The sequence below is a fragment of the Eimeria maxima genome, genomic scaffold, assembly GCF_000499605.1.
Source record: "Eimeria maxima Weybridge genomic scaffold, Emw_scaff238, whole genome shotgun sequence".
Lineage (NCBI taxonomy): Eukaryota > Apicomplexa > Conoidasida > Eucoccidiorida > Eimeriidae > Eimeria > Eimeria maxima.
The window spans coordinates 19,725-40,000 of NW_013565237.1; the positions used below are offsets into that span (position 1 = coordinate 19,725).

General features: G+C 56.2%; 4 protein-coding genes across 4 annotated transcripts in view; 3 read left to right on the plus strand and 1 right to left on the minus strand.

The window, feature by feature from the left end:
• Positions 1-508: 508 nt before the first annotated feature.
• Positions 509-4,884, plus strand: EMWEY_00023590 (hypothetical protein, conserved; the record flags this gene model as incomplete). The annotated part of the gene is made up of 5 exons (XM_013480821.1): positions 509-677; positions 929-1,071; positions 1,275-1,947; positions 2,183-2,476; positions 2,687-4,884. The coding sequence occupies 5 exons, from the start codon at positions 509-511 to the stop codon at positions 4,882-4,884; spliced, it is 3,477 nt and encodes a 1,158-aa protein (XP_013336275.1).
• A 2,430-nt stretch (positions 4,885-7,314) lies between these two features.
• EMWEY_00023600 (PAN domain-containing protein, putative) lies at positions 7,315-10,149 on the minus strand (the record flags this gene model as incomplete). Its single annotated transcript, XM_013480822.1, has 2 exons — positions 7,315-8,457; positions 8,812-10,149. The coding sequence occupies 2 exons, from the start codon at positions 10,147-10,149 to the stop codon at positions 7,315-7,317; spliced, it is 2,481 nt and encodes an 826-aa protein (XP_013336276.1).
• An 834-nt stretch (positions 10,150-10,983) lies between these two features.
• EMWEY_00023610 (hypothetical protein) lies at positions 10,984-11,298 on the plus strand (the record flags this gene model as incomplete). Its single annotated transcript, XM_013480823.1, has 1 exon — positions 10,984-11,298. The coding sequence occupies one exon, from the start codon at positions 10,984-10,986 to the stop codon at positions 11,296-11,298; it is 315 nt and encodes a 104-aa protein (XP_013336277.1).
• Positions 11,299-13,670: 2,372 nt separating this feature from the next.
• EMWEY_00023620 (hypothetical protein, conserved) overlaps positions 13,671-20,276 on the plus strand; it is a gene marked incomplete at both ends in the record, with an annotated part of 8,432 nt that continues 1,826 nt past the window's right edge. Inside the window, 3 exons of the mRNA XM_013480824.1 lie at positions 13,671-15,993; positions 16,507-16,925; positions 17,229-20,276. The exon at positions 17,229-20,276 is cut by the window's right edge and continues 270 nt beyond it. Of these exons, the coding sequence (XP_013336278.1) occupies positions 13,671-15,993; positions 16,507-16,925; positions 17,229-20,276 (5,790 nt within the window). The remainder of the gene's footprint in view (positions 15,994-16,506; positions 16,926-17,228) is intronic.

The window sequence follows — 20,276 nt, forward strand, 5'->3', positions numbered from 1 at the left end:
GAGAAAACACCTGTACAATCTAGCTTAGCAGCAGCAGCAGAAGCAGGAGCACTCCAAGCACTCACTGCAGCAACAAACGCGACAAAAGGCAGCAGCATTCGAATGAACACAAGTACCAGCAAGCCAGCAACGGCAGCAACAAGACAGCAACAGCAGCAGCGACATTCGCAGCAAAGCATTAGCAGCAGGCTTATATAAGCACCTCGGAATATCTCAATTAATGCAGCTACTACAGTTGCTGCAGCAGCAGCTGCTGCTGCTGCTGCGGACGCAGCAGCTGCAGCTGCAGCTGCTGCTGCTGCTGGCGCTGAGGCGCCCACACCTAAACCACAAGGAGCCTCTAGGCTGCCAATAACACCACACCGAGATCTATGTCCCGCTGCTGCTGCAGTTTGTGTTCTGCTGCTGTTGCTGCTGCTGCTGCAGCAACTGCAACAGCAGCAGAACACAGGCAGACTCAGACAAGGGAGCTAAAGAGCATGATGAGAAGTGCAAGAAGGTGTTAGCGATGTCCTCCTGGAAGGAGATGGGCTTTGTGCTCGACCTGCTGCTGCTGCGGCTGCTGTTGCATGCAGCCCCTGCAGCAGCAGGAGCAGCAGCTGCGGCGGCTGCTCCTGTCGCCGCAGGCTCGTGCCGTACTGGTGTAGCAGCAGAGAGCAGCAAAGACTCATTGTGGGGTAAACTTTTGAGTGTATGTACAGCAGATCTGTTGTTTGATGCTGCAGCTCCATTAGCCCTTTGGAGTTGCTGAGACATCCCTGCGGCTGCTGCAGCACCACCGGCAGCAGCAGCAGCAGCAGCAGTAGTAGTAGTAGTAGCAGCAGCAGTAGCAGCAACAGTTACCGCTATTGAAACATAGCACTGAAAACCTGCTGCAGCAAATTCATGGTTAACTTGTCCTGCTTCTGCTACTGCTGTCGGCCTATAGGCCCCTCCCTTACAAACCGGGCCGGCAAGGGGATTACCAGTGACCCCGCAACAGCAGCAACAGCAACAACAGCAGCAATAGCAGCAGCAGCAGTAGCAGACGCAGCGGCATTAGCCGCTGCAGCATCTGCAGCAACATGTCCGGTCGGTGGCACCACTCACCATACAGGCATGCAAGCGATGAGACCACCCGAGGGGTAGATCCAGCAGCAGCAGCATCAGCAACTGCAGCAGCAGCAGCTGCTGCAGCTGCTGCTGCAGTACCGGTGGGCCAATGCCACCTCTACCCTCACACAGCAGAGAGGCCCCCACTACTCCCTCGACCCCCGCACCCTCCTAACTCACAGCCACATAGGCATCACAGCAGCAGCGGTGGCAGCAGCAGCAATACTCCCTACAACAGCAACAGGGGCGGACACCGAAGCAGCAGCAACAGCAGCAGCAGAAGCAGCAACAGCAGCAGCAGCAGCAACGGTGGCGACTCTGCCACGGCTCCAAGAGACAGAGACCACTGCAGCAGCAGACGCCTCTCTCTCAACAGCTACCGTGAGCAGCAGCAGCAGCAGCAGCATGTCTTGCTGCGCCCTCGTGAGGGGCCACGAGATAGTTCATGGGAGGCCTCTCGGGTGTCTCTGCATGCGGCCTTTATGCACCATCGTCTGCAGCAGATGCAGCAGCAGGACTCTCCTGACAAACAGCAGCAGCAACAGCAACAGCACCAGCAGCGGACACCTCGTCCTGTGCAGCTAAACCCTCATCCTAGGGCAGGTTGGCCACCGGAAGGCCCCCGCCCTCGTGTGCTGCTGCAGCCGAGGCAGCAGCCGCCGCTGCTGCCGCTGCCGGTGCCGCTGCTGCAACGGCAGCAGCAGCAGCAGCAGCAGCAGCATTTGGGGAGACAGGTAACAGTTGTGCTGCAGGAGAGAAGACATCCGAGGGTGCTGCTGAGGGCAAGAAGCGACTCCTTGGAGCAGCAGCAGCAGGAGGAGATCCCCCACAGCAGCAAAAGGCCACATGGAGACGGTTAGCTCCTGTTGCTGCTGCTGTTGTTGCTTTTGTTGCTCGTTCCTCTGGGTGGCGGCGTTGCTGCTGTTGCTTTGTGCTGCTGCTGCTTGCCGTTGTTGCTAATTCATGCTGCTGCTGTGGCGTGCTGCTTGTGTGAGTGTTTCTTGCTGCTGCTGCTGCTGCTGCTGCTGCTGCTGCTGCTGCTGCTTTTGCTGCAGCAATCCTTCAGTCTTTTCTGTCTGGTTTGCTGCAGCTGCTGCTTCGGAGGCCTGGGAGCTGTCCGAGAGGAGCCCCAAACAACAAAGATGCAGCAGCAACAGCAGCAGCAGCAACAGCAACAGCAACAGCAGCAACAGCAGCAGCAGCAACCCAGGAAGTATCAAGATCATCGCCGCCTCGGAAAGACGCGCTGTCTTATCTGCGGCGCCACACACCAGCCAAGAGCTGCAGCAGAAGCAGCAGCAGCAGCAGCAGCAGCAGCAGCAGCCTGGCATGCAGAAGGAAAGCAATTCCTCTGCAACAACTCTAAAGACGTCCAATTTAACAGGTGCGACAAAGCTGGAAGCAGCAGCAGCAGCTGCTGCTGCTGCAGCAAGCTGCTGCAGCAAGCTGCTGCTGCTGCAGCGGAAGCATGCAGCAGCAGAAGAATAAGGCACAGATGCTGCCACAAATTAATTGCCAGACAGACACATCTTCAGAAACATTGCAACTGTGTGCTGCTGTTGCTGCTGCTGCTGTTGCTGCTGTTGCTGCTCAGGTCCGTCGGAGACACGTGTGGGGGTTCTTGCTGCTGTCTTAAGAAAATCCAGCAGCAGCGAGAAGCATGTCGTTCGGTTGCTGCCTCGCAGTGCATCAGGAGCAGCAGGACAAGCTGCTGCTGCTCCTGTCCCTGTTGCAGCAGAAGCAGCAGCAGCTGCTGCTGCTGCTGCCCCCCCAGCAAATGTGCTCGGGTCTTCTCTTTCCTCACACATGCCACATCCCCCCGTACTCCTAGCTCCTCGTGCAGCAGCCCCTACTGCTGCTGTTGCTGCAGCTTCTCCTGGTCCTGCTGCTGCTGCTGCTAGCAACCCCTGCCTCGTGTACTCGTCCTCCCCCTTTGCCTCTTGGAGGCAGCAGCAACGCACCAAGGGGAATACGCAGCAGGAGCACGAGCAGCAACAGAACCAGAAGCACCAGGAGCAGCAGCAGGAAGCCAAGACATCAGGGGCCGCAGCAGCAACTCGTGACTACAGCAGCAGGCACTCTGCGCAAACCTCACCGCCCCGGCAGCAGCGGCTGCAGGAGCAGCAGCAGCAACAACAAAAGCAGCAGCAGCAGCCGAGGGAGGTACCACAGCAGCGCATGCGAGGATGGGCGGATTCACCGATAAGCGCTGCGCCACGCATCGAGAGGCAGCAGCAGCATAAGCAGCAGCAGCAGCAGCCACGGCAGTTCGATCATAAGCAGCAGGAATACTCAGATGATGCTAGCAAGCGAGGGCAGATGCAGCACCTGCATCAACAGCAGCAGCTGCAGCAGAGCTCGAGGTCTGGCGGCAGCGTCGTCTTAAGCTCAACCCGCAGCAGCTGCTGCAGCGAGCAGCAGCTGCAGCATGACGGACAGAGGAAGCAGCTGCCACAGCAGGTGCAGAAACAGCAGCGGCAGCAACAGCACGACAAGCAGCAGCAAGAAAGATACCATGCACGGCGAGACTACCAGAGGCAGGACGACCCTTGCGAGGCACCCGAGCAACAGCAGCGGCGACTGCAGCAGCAGCAGCAGAGGGGAGAACAGCAAATGCTAATACAGCCAAGGTCCCGTTATCACCACTCCAGTTACCGCCCCTGGCAAGAAGAGCAGCAGCAGCTGCAGCACGAGCAGCAGCTGCAGAGCCAGCAGCAGCATCAGGAGCAGCGGCATTATCAGCAGCGGCATCAGCAGCAGAGGTATCAGCAGCACCAGCAGCAGCAGCAACAGCATCAGCAGCAGCGCCTCCGCAGCCCCGAATGGCGTGAAGATGCAGCAGGTGACTACCGCCAGATGCAGCAGCAGCACATGCAGCAGCAGCACATGCAGCAGCAGCAGCTGCAGCAGCCGCATCTGCAGGAGTATCGTCATCAGCAGCAGCCACGGGGGACATATGAGAGACAGCAGCAGCAGCAGCAGCAGCATTGGAGACACGAAGAAGAGGATCGCTACAGCAGCAGAGTAGTGCTGCCTGACAGCCGCTCAGTGTCTCCTTTCAGCAGCAGACCCCCAAGCCAATATAGAGACAGCTGGCGCAGCCAGCAGCAGCCGCAGCAGCCGCAGCAGCAGCAGCAGCAGCGGCACCGGCAGCAGCACCATCGACAGGAGCGCAGCGAGGAGCGCTTTTACGACTATCAGCAGCGGCAGCGGTGGCCTCGGCACCAGGAACACGAACTGCAGCAGCAGCAGCAGCAGCAGCAGCAGCAGCAGCAGCAGCACCTGCAGCAGCAGCACCTGCAGCAGCAGCACCTGCAGCAGCAGCAGCACGACTCCCGCAGATCCAGGCCGTCACCTCCCCACCACTTTCATGTTCCTTCCCCTGAACACAGCAGCAGCAACATGGGCTACCGCATGCAGCAGCAGCAGCATCAGCGGGGTCGCATGCATTCACGAGAGGAGCAATGGGAGCACCGCAGCAGCCGTCGCTACCCGTATCCTGCTGCTGCTTATAGAGATTCCCCTGCTGCAGAAGCAGCAGAAGAAGCAGCAGCAGCAGCAGCACGATATCGCAGAGTATCGGAGAGGGACTTCCGTAATCATTCTCCGCCTAACAGAGGCCGCTACATGCATGCATATGATTGTCCTCCTCCAGCAGCAGCAGCTGCTGCTGCTGCTGCTCAGCACCGGTCCCCCCGCCACTCCCGCTACTGCAGCCGCAGCAACAGCAGCAGCAGCAGCAGGCGGAGTTTTGAGCACTCCCGCAGCAGGTCAGCTGCTGCGTACCGCTGAATTGCCAATACCCATATATTTATCAAGCTAGCTAGCTATGCAACTAGCTAGCTAGCTAATCATGTGGCTAGCTAGCTTGCTGTCGAGCTAGCTATGCAGCTAGCCAGCTAGCCACGTAGCTAGCTAGCTAGCTGTGTAACTACATAGGTAGCTAGCTAGCTAGGTGTACAGCTAGCTGCACGGACAGCAACCGGATGGTGGCCTTCAGAAAGAATGGCCCACAATAACAATTGATACAACACCCTGCAGCAGCAGCAGCAGCAACTGCTGCTGCTGCTGCTGCTGCAAAAGCAGCCGTAGTAGCTGCTGCTGGTGCAGAAGCAGCTCGTAGCTGCGCGGTTGCTGCTGCAGAAGCAGCAGCAGCACCAGCAACTGAAGCAACTACAGACACACTGGCAAGAGCAGCAAACTCAATTAATCAAAAAGAATTTGAGGTTGTATGGAGCCTCCGCCGCTAGCAGCAGCAGCAGCAGCTGCTGCTGCTGCTGCTGCGCTAGCAGGGAACGTTGCAGTAGCTAGAAAAGAACCAGTGGTATAGGTACAGGAGCTGCAGCTGCTGTGCTGCTGCTGTTGCTGCTGCACTACTGCAGCACCGACACAAATAAGCGTAGGCGTTAATTTGCAACGAGAAGCAACAGCAGCAACAGCAGCAGCTGCTGCAGCATGCGGTGCTGCTGCTGAAGTCTCCAGTAGGGACAATATGCTGCGTCTGCTGCTGCCGCTATCATAGTAGCAAGAAGCAGAGGATCTGCAGCACGAGGCAGCAAAGGAAGAAATCCGCCATTGCCCGTTGCTTGCTCACCGCGAATGTCTCCGGACTAACGAGCTGCAGCAGCAGCAGCAACAGCCACAGCAGCAACAGCAGCGGCAGCCTCAGAAAATCTTACAACCAGCACGAAGGTTAAGGAAGAGCAGCAAGTGCAGCAGCAGCAGCAGAAGTAGCAGCAAACGTACCTGTGCACGTAGACAACCAGTGAGTGCTGCTGTGCCGCAGCAGGAGAATACAGCAGCAACAAATGCATGCTTAGGGAAGGCTGTCCCTGACACCAGCGGCAGCAGCAGCACGAGCAGCAGCAGCAGCAGCAAACCAACGATAAAACTATCAAGCAGCTTTATTTGCTGCGGATATTTTGCGGTGTATGTACACCATGCGCTGCGGCATATTTCAATTAACCCCGTGCTTCTGCTGCTGTTGTCGCTGCTGCTGCTGCTGCTGCTGCTTGCCACCTCCTCAGAAGATTCCGTGGGGCTTGTTCTCCTTCCCTCTACCTGGGCTGCCGTTGCTGCTGCTGCAGTTGCTGCAGCAGCTGGATTGCTGCTGTGCCGCTCCTGCGGCATGTTGCGCTGCCGCTGCTTCATCTGGCTCATCAGACTGCTGCTTCCGATGTTGTAACGACAGCAACAGTAGCAACAACAAGAACAACAACAACAAGAGCCGCCGCAGCAGCAGCCAAGGGGCTGCTGTTATGGGGGGCCCTCAGGGCAGACCGTTAGAGCTTTGTTGTTCTTGTGGCTCTCCTCGTCTTTACTATAGTTTGCTGCTAGCAGCAGCAGCAGCAATATATGACGGGATTCTGCTGCTGGTGTGTTGCTGCTGCTGCTGCTGTTTCAGCGGCAACTGCAGCTTCCATTGCATGTGTCGGCAGCGGCATTGGGCAACTGGGGCTGGCGGTAAGGAAGGAAAGAGGATAAAATTGCCTATATTTATTTTATTTTTAAATATAATTAAGTTAAATTTACTTAATTATTATTATTTTAATTAAATAAAATAGATTAACTGCAACACAGGCAGCAGCTGCAACAAACGCGACTGTTGTAGCCGGAGGCGTAGTCGGCGCTGTTGCTGCGTCTGCTGGTGTTGCTGCTCGTGTTGCTGCTCGTGTTGCTCCTGGTGTTGTTGCTTGTGCTGCTTCTGCTGCTGGTGTTGCTCATGTTGCGGGTGCTGCTGTTGTTCCGGCTACACAGCTACAGCTGCTGCAGCAGCACATCACCAGCACGCAGTATTGACTGCAGCGCATCATTATATGGTGAATCTGTGCTGCAGCACTGCCTATTGCTGCTGCAGCAAGACTGGGTGCTGCTGCAGTAGCGGTGGCTACTGCTGCAGCAGTGATGTCTGTTGCTCTAGCGAACCCTTCTACTACTGTGTGGATACAATTGTTATCGTTGCTGCTGCGTCCGCTGCTGCTGCTGCTGCTGGTAGAGACGAATACAGCAGCAGCGCTAAAGCCTGCTTCTCCAGGCGTCTGAATAGCTGCTGCTGCTGCTTCTGCTGCTGCATCTGCTGCTGCTAAAGCTGCAATAACAGTAAGGACGGCAGCAGCAGGCTTGTTTGCTAGCTCTCAGCAGCAAAGGCAGAGATAACACATATGCATTGAGCCGCTGCGCACAGCTGGAGAGTTGCTGCTACTGCTGCTACTGCTGCGGCTGCTACTGTTCCTCCTGCTGCCGATGCTCTTCCTGTTCTGGCTGCTGCTTTTGCTGCTGCTGTTCCTGCTGTTGCTGCTTCTCCTGCTTCTGCTGCTCCTGCTTCTGCTGCTTCTGCTGCTGCTGCTCCCCCACTCTTCTCTGCTGCAGCCACTGTGGGTAGACTCGAGGTGTTGTATATTTATGCTGGTGCCGCTGCCGTTCTCGCGCCTGCTGCTTCTGTTGCTGCTGCGGTTGCTGCTCTTGCTCCTCCATTAGTTGTTGCTGTTCCTCTTTCTGCTGCTGCTGCTGTTGCTGCTGGTGCTTTCCTTTGCGTAGTCTTGTATTAAGTCTATGTTGTCTTCGTTCATTGAATCTGTCTTCTCTTTCCTTAGCTCTTGCTGCTTTTCTTTGCATGCGTATATGCTGCTGCTGCTGCTTTCGCTGCAGCAGCAGCAGCGCATGCATGCGATGCTTAGATACCCTTGAAGGGTCTCCTTTAATAGGACAATCTGCCAGCCCCGTGATTGCATGAGCAAAGGGGACAAGCATAAATTGTCTCTCTGTCTCCTCTCTTGCCTTCTGTCTCCTTAACAGACGAGCAACAGCTGTCTCCTTCAGTAATAACTCAGCAGCAGCAGCAGCACCACCACCATCACCAGTAGCAACACCAGTAGCATCAGCAGGATCAGCTGAAGCTGCTGCTGCTGCGGCGGCGGCGGCTGCAGCTGTTGCTGCAGTCGGCAACTGTTTTAGCTGACAAGTATGATGAGGAGACCCTCTATATACCCAAGCAGCACAATGTATGTTGCTGCTGCAGCGGGACTCGCAGCTGCTGGCGCTGCTGCTGTCTTCTATTAGTTCCCCTAAGTTATAATCTATTAATGCCTTACCTGGCCATAAACATAAAGGGGCACGAGCAGTAGGACAATCATGCATCTCTTCCTCCTCCTCCCTGCTTCTGCTGGTGCTGCTGGTGATTGTGCTCTGCTCCGAAGCAGCTCCTGCTGCTGCTGCTGCTGCTGTAACTGCAGCAGCAGCATCTGTTGGTGTCTTTGCTGCTTCTTGCAAATCTCCCTCTCCTGTCTCTACCGCAGCTCCATCACCCAGCTGCTGCTGCTCTTGCTGTTGCTCACCCTGCTGCTGCTGCTGCTGCTGCTGCTGCTGCTGAGGTGGTAGGGGGCAACACCTAGGTCCACTAACAAATAGATTATTAATAAACCTAGGCAGCAGCAACCATTTAAGGAGACAAATTCTTTGTCTAGGTAAGAAAGTATATCCTATGCATGCCTCTGTCTCCTTGCATTGCTGCTGACAAAAAAAAGAATTATTTGCTGCTAATCTGCATAAATCATGACCATAATAATCTGTCTCCTTTAATTCACAATAATTGCTGCTTAATGGTGCAGCAGCAACAACAGCAGCAGCAGCAGCAGATAATAACGTTACTGGGGATGTACGATTTGTACCTGCTACACCGCATGCAGCAGCACCAAAATGCCATACAGATAATTTAGTCACTTCCTGCTGCTGCTGCTGCTGCTCCTGCTGCTGCTCTTCTTCCTCCTCCTCCTCCTCCTCATCATCATCATCATCATCATCATCATCGTCATCATCATCCTCATCCCCATCATCCTCTTCGTGCTGCTCCTGCTCCTCCTCCTCCTCCTTCTGCTGTTCCTCCTCCTCGTGCTGCTGCTGCTGCTGATACTGTTGCTGCTGCTGGTCCTCCTCCTCCTCCTGTTCTTCCTTCTCGTGAGGCCCCTGCTGCTGGTGCTGCTGCTGCTCCTTCCGCTGCTTCTCCTGCCGCTCCGCATAGTGTTCCTTCTGCTGCTCCTCTGCCTGCTGCTGCTGCTGCTGCTGTTGCTTCTCTTCTTGCTGTTCTCCCTCCGCCTCTTCCTCCTCATCCTGCTGCCGTTGCTGCTGTTGCTGCTGCTGGTATATAGGGAAGGCATGTGGTGCCCCTGGCAGCAGAGTTGGCATATCATCTTCTGTCTCCTTTTTTGTCTCCTTTTTTCTTTTCCCCTTTTTTGTCCCCTTTTTGGTCTCCTCTTTGGTCTCCTTTTTTGTCTCCTTTTTTGTCTCCTCTTCTTCTTCTTCATCAGTTGATTCATCCTCTCTTATGCTGTCGCTTTCTGCTGTATCATCATCTTCAGCAGCAGCAGGAACTGCTGCTGCTGCTGCTGCTGCTGCTGCTGTAGCTGCGTCTCCCGCTGTCTCTACAGTCGACTCGTCGCCCTGCTCTGCTGACCCCTCCTCATTCCTTAACGACAATGCTGCTGCTGCTGCTGCTGCTAATGCTGCTGCTGCTGTTGCCGCTGCTGCTATTGCCTTCTTTTTGTCTGTTTCGTGTAATGCTTTGCTTTGGAATTTCTTCTTTTTGACCGATGCCACCGATAGCCTCCGCTGCTGCTGCTGCTGCTGCTGCTGCTGCTTCTGCTGCTTCTGCTGCTGTTGCTGCTGTGGTTTTTGTTCCCATTGCTGCGGTTGCTGTCGTGTTTTTTGTTGGTTCTGTAAACCAGCAGTCTCTTGCTTATCCCTCTCCTCTTTCTCCAGGTGGTGCTGCGGCTGTTGCTGCGGCTGCCCCCGCAGCAGCTGCTGTGGTTGCTGTTTAGGGTGCTGCTGAGGTTTATGCTGCAGTTGCTGCCCCTCAAGCTCTGACTGGATGTACTTGTGCTGTTGCTGCTTCTCCTGGCGTTTGTTCTGCTTGTGCAGCTTCTCTTGGTGCTGATCCTGTTGGTGCTGTTTGTCCTGCTGTTGCTGTTCATGCTTCTGTTTCTGCTGCTTCTTCTGGTGCTGGTGCTGCTTCTGTTGCTGCTGCTCCTTCTGTTGCTGCTGCTGCTGCTGTAGCTCCCTCATTCTTTTCTGCCTTTTTGCCTCCTTCTTAAGTTGCCTTTTCTTTCTTTGCATTTCTCTTTCTTTCTGCCTTTGCTCGTGAATCTGCTGCAGCTGCTGCTGCAGCTGCTGCTCTGTCAGTTGCGGATAGCGCCTTAGGCTGCAGCTGCCGCGGATTGCCTCCGCAAGGAGGTTGGAGGAGTAGTAAAAGTAGTGGGTGCAGCCAGCAGCAGTAGCAGCAACGGGAGTAGAAGCATCGGATGCATCAGAGGCAGCAGCAGCAGCAGCAGCAGCAGCAGTAGCAAGACACAGACGACGACACGCAGCAGCAGAGGGAACACCTTGCGCAACAAACCCCACCTCCACACCACCAGGATAGTCTACACCAGAGCTGCCACACGCCTCTTCTGCAGCAACAGTAGCAGCAGCAGCAGCAACAGTAGCAGCAGCAGCAACAGCAGCAACAACTTATCCTCCGTTATATATTGCAGCAACCGTCCATTGAAGGCCGTCTTGTGACAATTCTCCGACAAAAACAGTACCAACAGCAACAACAGCAACGGCAGCAGCAGCACCAACAGGAGCAGCAGCAACAACAACAGCAGCAGCAGCAGCAAATAGACCTGCGCATGGGTTATAGTCTGCATCACCGCAACGTGTGCAGCAAGGGATGTCGCTGAGCCTTCGTGAGCAAAAGAAGCGACGATCTTCTTCTAATGCTGGGGTCTCTTGCTGCAGCACCTCTCTGCTGCTGCTGCTGCTGCTGCTGTTGCTGCTGCTGCTGTCGCTGCTTTTGGGCAAGCAGAAAGGGTCATACCGGCTACCACCAACTCCAAAGTGGCTAGCAATATCGCACAAATGGCTGCTGGCGCCTGCATGCACCGCCGCAACAGCAGCAGCAGGAAAAACAGCAGCAGCAACAGGAAAAGCAGCAGCAGCAATCATTGTTCCCACTGGACGTGTGTTGGCTTTAACATCCTTGGCCCACGTTTTGTCCACAAAGAGAATCTAGCGGCACTTCAGCAGCAAATGCAGCAACGGAAGCAGCTGCAGCAGCAGCAGCAGCAGCAGCAGCAGCAGCAGCAGCAGCAGCAGCAGCAGCAGCAGACTTACAGGTGTCTTCAGGCAGCGGCAGCGGGGGAGCAGGCACCTCCTCCCCCAGAGCACAATTGAGGGGGCCCCCAACAAACAGCAGCAAGTGCCGCTGCTCTTTGGAGACCGGTAGCGCAGGAGAGGCAGACTGCAGCAGGTGGCAGGACGTCTGCATCAACAGCAGCAGCAACAACAGCAGCAGCAGCAACAGCAGCAGCAGGAGAGCCAGCAGCAGCAACGTAACTCACAAGCAGGTGAGGGCCTCTCGGCCACAAAGCAATGAAAGAAAGGCAGGAAGAAGAAGCAAGCATTCAGCTGCTGCAGCACTAGCAGCAACAACAGCAACAACAACAGCAACAGCAGCAACAGCAGCAGCAACAGGAACAGGAACAGTAGCAGCAGCAACAGCAACAGTAGCAGCAGCAGCAGCGTGACCGTTACCTGCAGGTTTGGAGGAAATAGTTTGTTTGTAACGAGGAGGAAGTGACTGCAGCGGGGAGCAGCAGCACGACATAAAGAGCGGCATGCAGCAGCAGAAGCAGCAGCAAAAGGGACAGCAGCAAAAGTTTGCCCAACACCTAAACGTATTCCCCTCCATAAACATCCTGATTCATCCTCTTCTTCTTCTTCTGCAGCAGCAGCAGCAACAGCAGCAACAGCAGCAGCAACAGCAGCAGCAACAGCAGCAGCAACAGCAGCAGAGGCAACGGAATGACAGCCAAGGCAGTTACAATGACAGTAAAAGCAACAGCAGCAGCAGCAGCAGCAACAGCAAAAGCAACAAGAGCAATAATAGCAGGTATAGCAGCAACAGCAGCAACACTGCAAGGCAGCACGAATCCAGAAGCAGCAAACGCAGCAGCAGCAGCAACAGCAGCAGTAGGAGCAAAGGAAGCTTGCCTGTTTCCTGCTGCTCTGGTGACCATACAAGGGATTTATCATCAAATGCATGCAGCAGATAAGGCCTATTTATAGGCTCTGCTGCAGCAACAAGAAGCAGCAGCAGCAGCAGCAGCAGGTGCTGCAGCAGCAACGGCATCTTGAACAAAAAAACCCTAAAAAGCCGGTGCACCAGGAAACGCTGCTGCAGCTGCTGTTCCAGCGGCTGCTGCAACTGCTGCTGCAACCGCAGCAGCAGCAGCAGCAGCAGCAAGTTCCCCATGCTCAGACACCTCCGTAGGATGGGAGAGGCAGCGAAGACGAGAAGACAGATTGTGCTGCTGCTGTTGCTGCTGCTGTTGCTGTTCCTGCTGCTGCTGCTGTTGCTGCTGCTGCTGCAGCAGCATCCACTGGCTTTGAAGGTACAGTGTCTGTACACTCCACCGTCATAGATCTTTGAGGTGTGCAGACAATTGTTTGGGGTTTAGGGTTTAGGGTTTAGGATTTAGTGTTTAATGTGTAGGGTTGAGTGTATACGGATTAGGGTTTAGGGTTAGGGTTTAGAGGTAAATGTTCTAGGGTTTAGGGTCTAGAGTTTAATGTTTAGTGTTTAGGGTTTAGGGTTTAGTATTTAGTCTATAGGGTTTAGGGTTTAGGGTCTAGGGTTTAGTGTTTAGCATGTTATCCCCAAGTGACCCTGAAGGTAGAAAGGAAGGAAGGAGCGGGCTTCTACTGCAGCAGCAGCAGCAGCTGCTGCTGCAGCATGCTGTTACTGTTGTTGTAATTTTCCTGCAGCAGCAGCAGCAGCAGAAGCAGCAGCTGGCTAGGAGGGGCCCAAGGGATCGGCTGGTGTTGGCGAGGGAGACAGGGAACGCTGCTGCTGTTGAGCTGCTGCTGCTGCTGCTGCTGCCGCCGAAGCAGCAGCAGCGACTGCAGCAACAACAGCAGCAAATGGATGCTAAAGAGTTATTTCTTTCCTTTCTTCAAACAATCCTCCCATTTTGCTGCATGCGCACGGGGGGCCCCCCCGAGCAGCTCAAGAGACAGCTGGGGGCCCCAGGACCATCCAGCAGCAGCAGCAGCGGCGGCGGCAGCAGCAGTGTTGCTTGCATGCATTGGGGTGTTGGCAGCAGCTGCGCATGCATTTTAAATTTTATTTCAAAGAAGTCTTTCTTTAGCGCAAGATCTTGTAGCTGCTGCAACAGCAACACCAGCAGCAGCAGCAGCAGCAGCGGCAGCAGCAGCAGCAGCTGCTGCTGCTGCTGCTCTGCAGCAGAAGCCCTCTGGACTTCCTGCTTCGATTTTAACCCATTAGAGTCTATGCATAGCACACTTCCTGCTGCTGGTAAGACAAGCAGCAGCAGCTGCAACTGCTGCTGCTGTTATTGTTGCTGCAATTGTTGCATGTGCAGCTGCTCGTGCAACTGTGTGGCAGCAGCAGCAGCAGCAGCAGCAGCAATCGCAGCTGCAGCAGCTGCTGCTCCTAAGGCGCTTCTTTCGAGATCCTGGCGCTGGCCTCTACAGACTCTGCTGCTGTTGATGCTGCTGTTGTAGGTAGGTAACCTGCTGCTACCATGGCAGGCAACGAACGACAGCAGCAGCAACTGCTGCAGCAGCAACTGCTGCAGCAGCAGTTGCAACAGCAACGACAACAAATGCCGAGCCAGCACCTTCAGCAGTGGCAAGCTGCATTACAGCAGCAACAGCAGCCACCACAGCAGCTGCCTCCTCCACCCCCTCCGCGGCAGCAGCAGCAGCACCAGCAGCCTCCCCAACGGCAGCCTCCCTGGGGGCAGCAGCAGCAGCGAGCGCAGCAAGAGCTACAGCAACATAAACTGCAGCAGCACCAACTGCAGCAACTGACCGCAACCCCACAGACAGCGCAGCAACAGACATGGCAGCAGCAGCAACTTCAGCCGCATCCGCAGCAGCAACAGCAGCAGCATCAGCAGCAGCAGCAACAGCCCTGGAGGCAGCAACAGCATACCACTGCGCCGCCTCTACCACCGGGGCTTCCCGGTCTGCAAAACCAACTGCAACAGCAACAGCAACAGCTGCAGCAGCTGCAGCTGCAGCAGTTGCAGCAGCAGCAGCTGCAGCAACAACAGCTGGAACAACAGCTGCAACAACAGCTGCAACAGCAACAGCTGCAACAGCAACAGCTGCAACAGCAACAGCTGCAACAGCAACAGCTGCAGCACCAGCAGTTGCAGCAGCAGCAGCGACAACAGCAGCAGTTGAAGCAACAACAACTGCAACAACAGCAGTTGAAGCAGCAGCAGCGGCAGCAGCAGCAGTTGAAGCAGCAACACCTGCAGCAGCAGGTGCAGCAACAGCAACAGCAACAGCAACAGCCTCCTCTTGCCTATCCTGGTGTTCCTCCGGGGCTTCATCCACCTGTTGAACCTCAGACAAGGCAGCAGCAGCAGCAACAGCAACAACAGCAGCTGCAGCAGCAACAGCAGCTGCAGCAGCAATTGCAGCTGCAACAGCAACTGCAGCTGCAGCAGACATTGCAACAGCAACAGCAGCAGAAGCTGCTGCAGCAGCTGCAGCAGCAACAGCAGCAGCAACGGCAACAACAACTGCAGCAGCAACAGCCGCTGCAGCAGCAACAGCAACAGCATCAGAAACAGCAACTGCAGCAGCAACAGCAACAGCATGAGAAACAACAACTGCAGCAGCAACAGCAACTGCAGCAACAACAGCAGCTGCAGCAGCAACAGCAACTGCAGCAGGAACAGCAATTGCAGCAGCAGCAACTGCAGCAGCAGGAAGCCAACAGCCGCGTTCCACCGTGGCAGTGCACTTCGCGGTTAAACGAAAGACAGCCCTTGTTGCAGCAGCAATTGCAGCACCAGCAGCAAAAGCAACAGCAGCAGCAGCTGCAGCAGCAACAGCAGCAGCAGCTGCAGCAGCAACAGCAGCTGCAGCAGCAACAGAAACAGCAGCAGCAACAGAAACAGCAGCAGCACCAGCACCTGCAGCAACAACAGCAGCTGCAGCAACAACAGCAGCTGCAGCAACAACAGCAGCTGCAGCAACAACAGCAGCTGCAGCAACAGCAACAGCTGCAGCAACAGCAACAGCAGCAGCAGCAACAGCAGTTGCAGCAGAAACAGCAGCAAGCGCTCCAGGGAAGTGGCAGAGAACGCCTGCTTAAACGCCGACAGGAGCAGCAGCAGGTTCAGCAGCAGCAGCAGCAGCAGCAGCTTCAGCAGCAGCAGCAGCAACTGCAGCACCAGCACCAGCAGCAGCTTCTCCAGCAACAGATACAGCAGCAGCAGCTTAAGCACCAGCAGCAGCAACAGGTGCAGCACCAGCAGCAGCTGCTGCTTCAGCAGAAGCTGCAAGAGCAGCAGAAGCTTCAGCAGCAGCAACAGGTCCAATACCAACCGCCGCAGGGACAGCAGGTGCAGCAGCAGTATCAGCAGCAGGTAGGGCAACAGCAGCAGCGGCATCTTCGTCAGCAGCAGCACTTGCAGCAGCAGCAACAGCAGCAGCAGCAGACAGCGCCCGTGTTTATGGGTACCTCTGTTGGGGGCCTACGCAGAGAAGGCGTCCCTCATCATCATCATCATCAGCAGCAGCTGCTGCTGCGGCCAATGCAGCAGCAGCAGCTGCAGCTGAAGCAGCGGGAACTCAGAGACAGCAGCAGCAGCAGCAGCCGTGGCCGCAGGAGTGCATGCGTTGTGTTAGTGCATGCATTAAGATATTTGCTGCCGTTGCTGCTGCAGCAAAACACTGCAGCGCAGCAGGAGGTGCTGAGGCAGCTTGTTGCCTTACTAACTGTTGCTGCTAGACGGCGGATCGTGCCATTCAAGCAGCAGCAGCAACAGCAGCAGCAGCAGCAGCAGGTGGATCTAGATGCATGCACGGAGCTTGTAGAGGAGCTACGTGAGGTGTATGTACACCTCTTAGCAGCAGCACTGCCTACACATAGTGATGCATGCATGCGTTTAGCAGCAACAAGACTATGGTCTGCTGCTGCTGCTGTTGCCGCGCAGCTAAACTCTGCTGCTGATCATCTGCTGCAGCAGAAGCAGCTGCTGCAGCAACAGAAGCAGCGCCAGCTGCAGCAACAGCAGCAGGAAGCAGCACACTCATTAAGGCAACGAGCTCAAGCACTTATGCGTGTTGCTGCTGTTGGCCTCTCCTATCTAACCTGTACGTACACCTCAACTCCCCCTGTTGCTGCCCCTTCACAGCAGCAGCACAAGTAGCAGCAGCAGCAACAGCAGACTGAAGTTGACCAAGCAGCAGCCGCTGCAGTTGTTGCTGCTGCACCTGTTGCAGTTGCTGCTGCAGCAACAGCAGCATTGCTCTGTGAGGGCCTTAATGCGACATTGTGTGTATGTGTGTGTGTGTGTGTGTTTGTGTCTGCTGCTGTTGCTGCTGCTGCTGCTGCAGCTGACGGCTGTATAGCTGTGCGTGTGGGGGCGCTGCGTGGCTTGCTGCTGCTTGCTGCTGCTGATGTGCTGCAGGAGGAGGAGACTGTCTCTTCTCTGCAGCGGGACACTTTCCCTCCTGCTGCTGCCCATCCTTTTGTGTCGCTGCAGCGGCAGTCTGCTGCATGTTATGCTGCTGCGTCCCCTCGTCAGGTTGCAGCAGCAGCAGCTGCTGCTGCTGCTTCTGCTGCAGCATCGGCAGGAGGAGCTGGTAGGGAGAGGTTGTCCCCAATGGAGGCTGCAGCAGCAGCAATAGAGATGCAGCAGCAGCAGCAACTGCAGGAGCTGCAGCAGCTAGGTGCTAGCCAGCTGCAGCACATATTTAGATTGCCTCTTTGCTGCGGCTTCTTGCTGCTGTGTCTTGATGATCAATCGGAGCCTGTAAGAGCAGCAGCAGCAGAGTTGCTGCTGCTGCTGCTGCATCGTTTACGACAGCGTTCCTGCTGCAGCAAACTCTCCCTGCTGCTGCAGTCCTTCTTATGGGACCTTATAGGAGACCCCTCGCTGCAGGTGCAGCGGCTAGTTGCTGCTGCTGCTGCTGAACTGTCTCTTGTCTCTCCTCTACGTGATGGAGCCCTAAGACGCGCGGTGTCTCCGCTGCTGCACGAGAGAAGCAAGACAACGCGGCTGCTGCTGCTGCAGATGATTAGCTGCTGCTTTGCTCGTAATGCCCGTGCTGTTAAGGCATGCATGCAGGGTTTGCTGCTGCTGCTGCCTGCATGCGCTAGTAGAAGCAGCAGCAACAACACTACCTACACCTACACCAACAACAGCAACAGCAGCAGCAGCAGCAGCAGCACCGCATGCACCATTGCATGCATAGCTCGGGTGTCTCAGCTATATGCAGCAGCAGATAGACAAGAAGCATTCAAGCTTCTCTCTCATCCTTTCTCTCGTTCTGCTGCTGCTGTCTTGGGGGCCCCCCTTAAATTATTACCATTAAGGGAGGCCCTGCTGCGTTTGCTTATTTGTGCTGCACCTAAGCATCCAGCGCTGCAGCACATCGTAGCAGCAGCAGCGGCGGCAGCAATAGCAGCGGCGGGGGGGAAGACGGACGCGGGAAGTGGTGTTGCTGCTGCTGCAGCAGATCTGGCTGGGGCGCTGATGGTAGATGCGGGAACAGCAGCAGCAAGAAGCATCAGCAGCAGCAGCAGCAGCAGTTGGCGCAGCACAACTCCTGTGCAGCAACAGCAGCAACTGCAGCAGCAGCAAATGGTATTGCAACAACTGCAGCAGCAGCTTCTCCTACAGTTGGAGTCCTTGGGGTGTCTTGATGCTGCTCGTCTAGCTTGGGGGGCTCGTGCTGCTGCTGTTTTCCCCTTAGATGTGCAGCAGCAGCAGCAGTTGCTGCTGCTGCAGTTCCCTATATTAGAAGGACTGCAGCAAAGCCTTAGCCTCATAGCCCTTACATACACAGCGCAGCGGGGGCTGCTAGCTAGAGCAGAGCACCTCCGCAGAGGATTAAACAAGCAGCAGCAGCAGCAGCAGCAGCAGCAGCAGCAGCGACAGCAGCAGCAGCGACAGCAGCAGCAGCGACAGCAGCAGCAGCGGCAGCAGGAAGGGCTTTTATTCCCCTACCTACCCACAAATTCACGGACAACAGCATTAGCAAGAGTTGCTGATCCAGTAGCCTTTCTACCTGTTACGAGGTACACTGGCCGCAGCAGCAGTAGCAGCAGCAGCAGCAGCAGCAGCAGCGGCCCGATAGATGACGGCCGCAGCAGCAGCGACAATACCTCAAGTATTGAGCACAGCAAAGACGCCTTTAAGGATTTATCTGCCTTAGCAGAGGCGCTGTGGCCTATAATGGGGACTCCGAGTTGCTGCTGCTGCTGCTGCAGCAGCAGCAGCAGCAGCAATGGCTGCAGCAAGGACTGTACTATCTGCAGCGGCAAGTGGCTCTGCAGCGCAGAGGCTTGGCTGCTGCTGCATCAGGATATTCCGTGCAGGTCGTCTGCTTTGCTGCAGTCTCTTCGTGTTGCTGCTTCTGTATGTAGGGGCAATGTTCTTGCTGCCAGCAACAGCAGCAGCAGCAGCAGCAACAGCAGCTCTGCAGGCAGCGAACAGCGACCATTGTGGATGACCGATTCTCTGCTGGATGCCCTTAAGCTGTTTCCTGCTGCATCTACAATGCATGCAGAGCAGCAAAAGCAGCAGCAGAAGCAGCAGCAGAAGCAGCAGTCAGCTGCTGCAGACATCCTGGGGAAACGGAAGGCAGGATGGATTGGCGCAGCGCAAGAAGGAGAAGCAGGGGAGCTGCAGCAGCAGCAGCGGCAGCGGAAGCGGCCATGCCCATCGTCAGCAGCAGGAGCAGGTGCAGCAGCAGTACCAGCTGCAGTAGCACAAGACGTCGCCGATGGGTCTGCCCTTGCTGCTGCAGCAACTCCTGCTGCTGCTGCTGCCGCTGCTGCTGCCTTGAGGGAAGGCATTAGGAGGAGGCGCGGCAGATCTGCTGCTGTATACTGGGCGCCTGCGGAGACAGAACTTGCTGCTGTGTGGCTGCTGCAGCAGCTGCATGCAGCAGCAGCAGCAGCAACTCATGCTGCTCCTCCTGATGCTGCTGCTGCTAGTTTCATTGCTCCTGTTGGGCTGCATGTTCGTCGCGGGGCTGCATGCGCAGCCGATGATGAGGATGACTGCATCGCAGCAGCAGAAGCTAGCAGCAGCAGCAGCAGCAGCCGCACGGGTCTGCCAACAGCAAATCCAACACAGCATGACTGTCGCCCTCCTCGTGTCAGGTTGCTGCTGCGGCTGGTGCAGCCCCGTGCTGCACTTCGTGCTGCAGCACGCCTCTCTGCTGCAGCAGCGCTCCTGCAGACGGACGCCTTTGCTGCTGCAGCGCAGCAGCAGCTGTTGCCACGTTCCTGCAGTGAGGGCGCATTCAGGACGCGCGCTGCTGCTGCTGCGGGAGTCGCAGCGGGCGAAGCAGCAGCAGCTGCCGCCGCCGCAGCAGCAGCAGCAACTAACGTGGCGGCGGCGGCAGCAGCAGCAGAGGATGTGGCGCCACACCGAGTAGCAGCAGCAGGGGCAAGGCTGCAGGCAGTAGCAGCAACAGCGCTGCTGCATGCAGAGCATTTACCGCTGCAGACAGGGGCCTTGCTGCCCCACTGGCAGCTGCTGCAGCTGCTGCCGCAGCAACAGCAGCAGCAACACCTTGATCGTATGGTGACAGCAGCAGCACTACCTCCGCCAGAAGCGCTGCTGCAGCAGGCACCCGCATCTGCTGCTGCTGCATGTGTTACTTCTGCTAGTACCTCCAGCCTCCAACAGCAACAACGACGGCCGCTGCAGCAGCAGCAACGGCTGCACCAGCAGCAAAGGCAGCAGCAGCAACGGCAGCAACGGCAGCAGCAGCAGCAGCAGCACCTGACTAGACGAATAAAACTACAGGGGCCTGAATGGCGGGCAGACTTAGCAGCAGCAATGGCTGCTGCTGCTAGCAGCGACAGTGCATCTGCTGCGCTGCTGCCAGCAGCAGCAGCAACAGCAGCAGCACGTGTTGCTGGTTGTATTATTGATGATGGCAGCAGCAGCTTAGTTGGCTGCTGCTCTATCGAGATGCAGCCGCAGCCGCTGCAGTTTTGCTGCAGCAGTGGATCTTGCTTGCTGCTGCAGGTCTCGATCTGCATACAGCAGCAGCAGCAAAAGCAACAGCAGCAACAGCAGCAGCAGCAGCTGAAGTCGCTCTTCATATGCGTACACAACGCCGCTCCGGTGTCTCTTCCTTGTGCT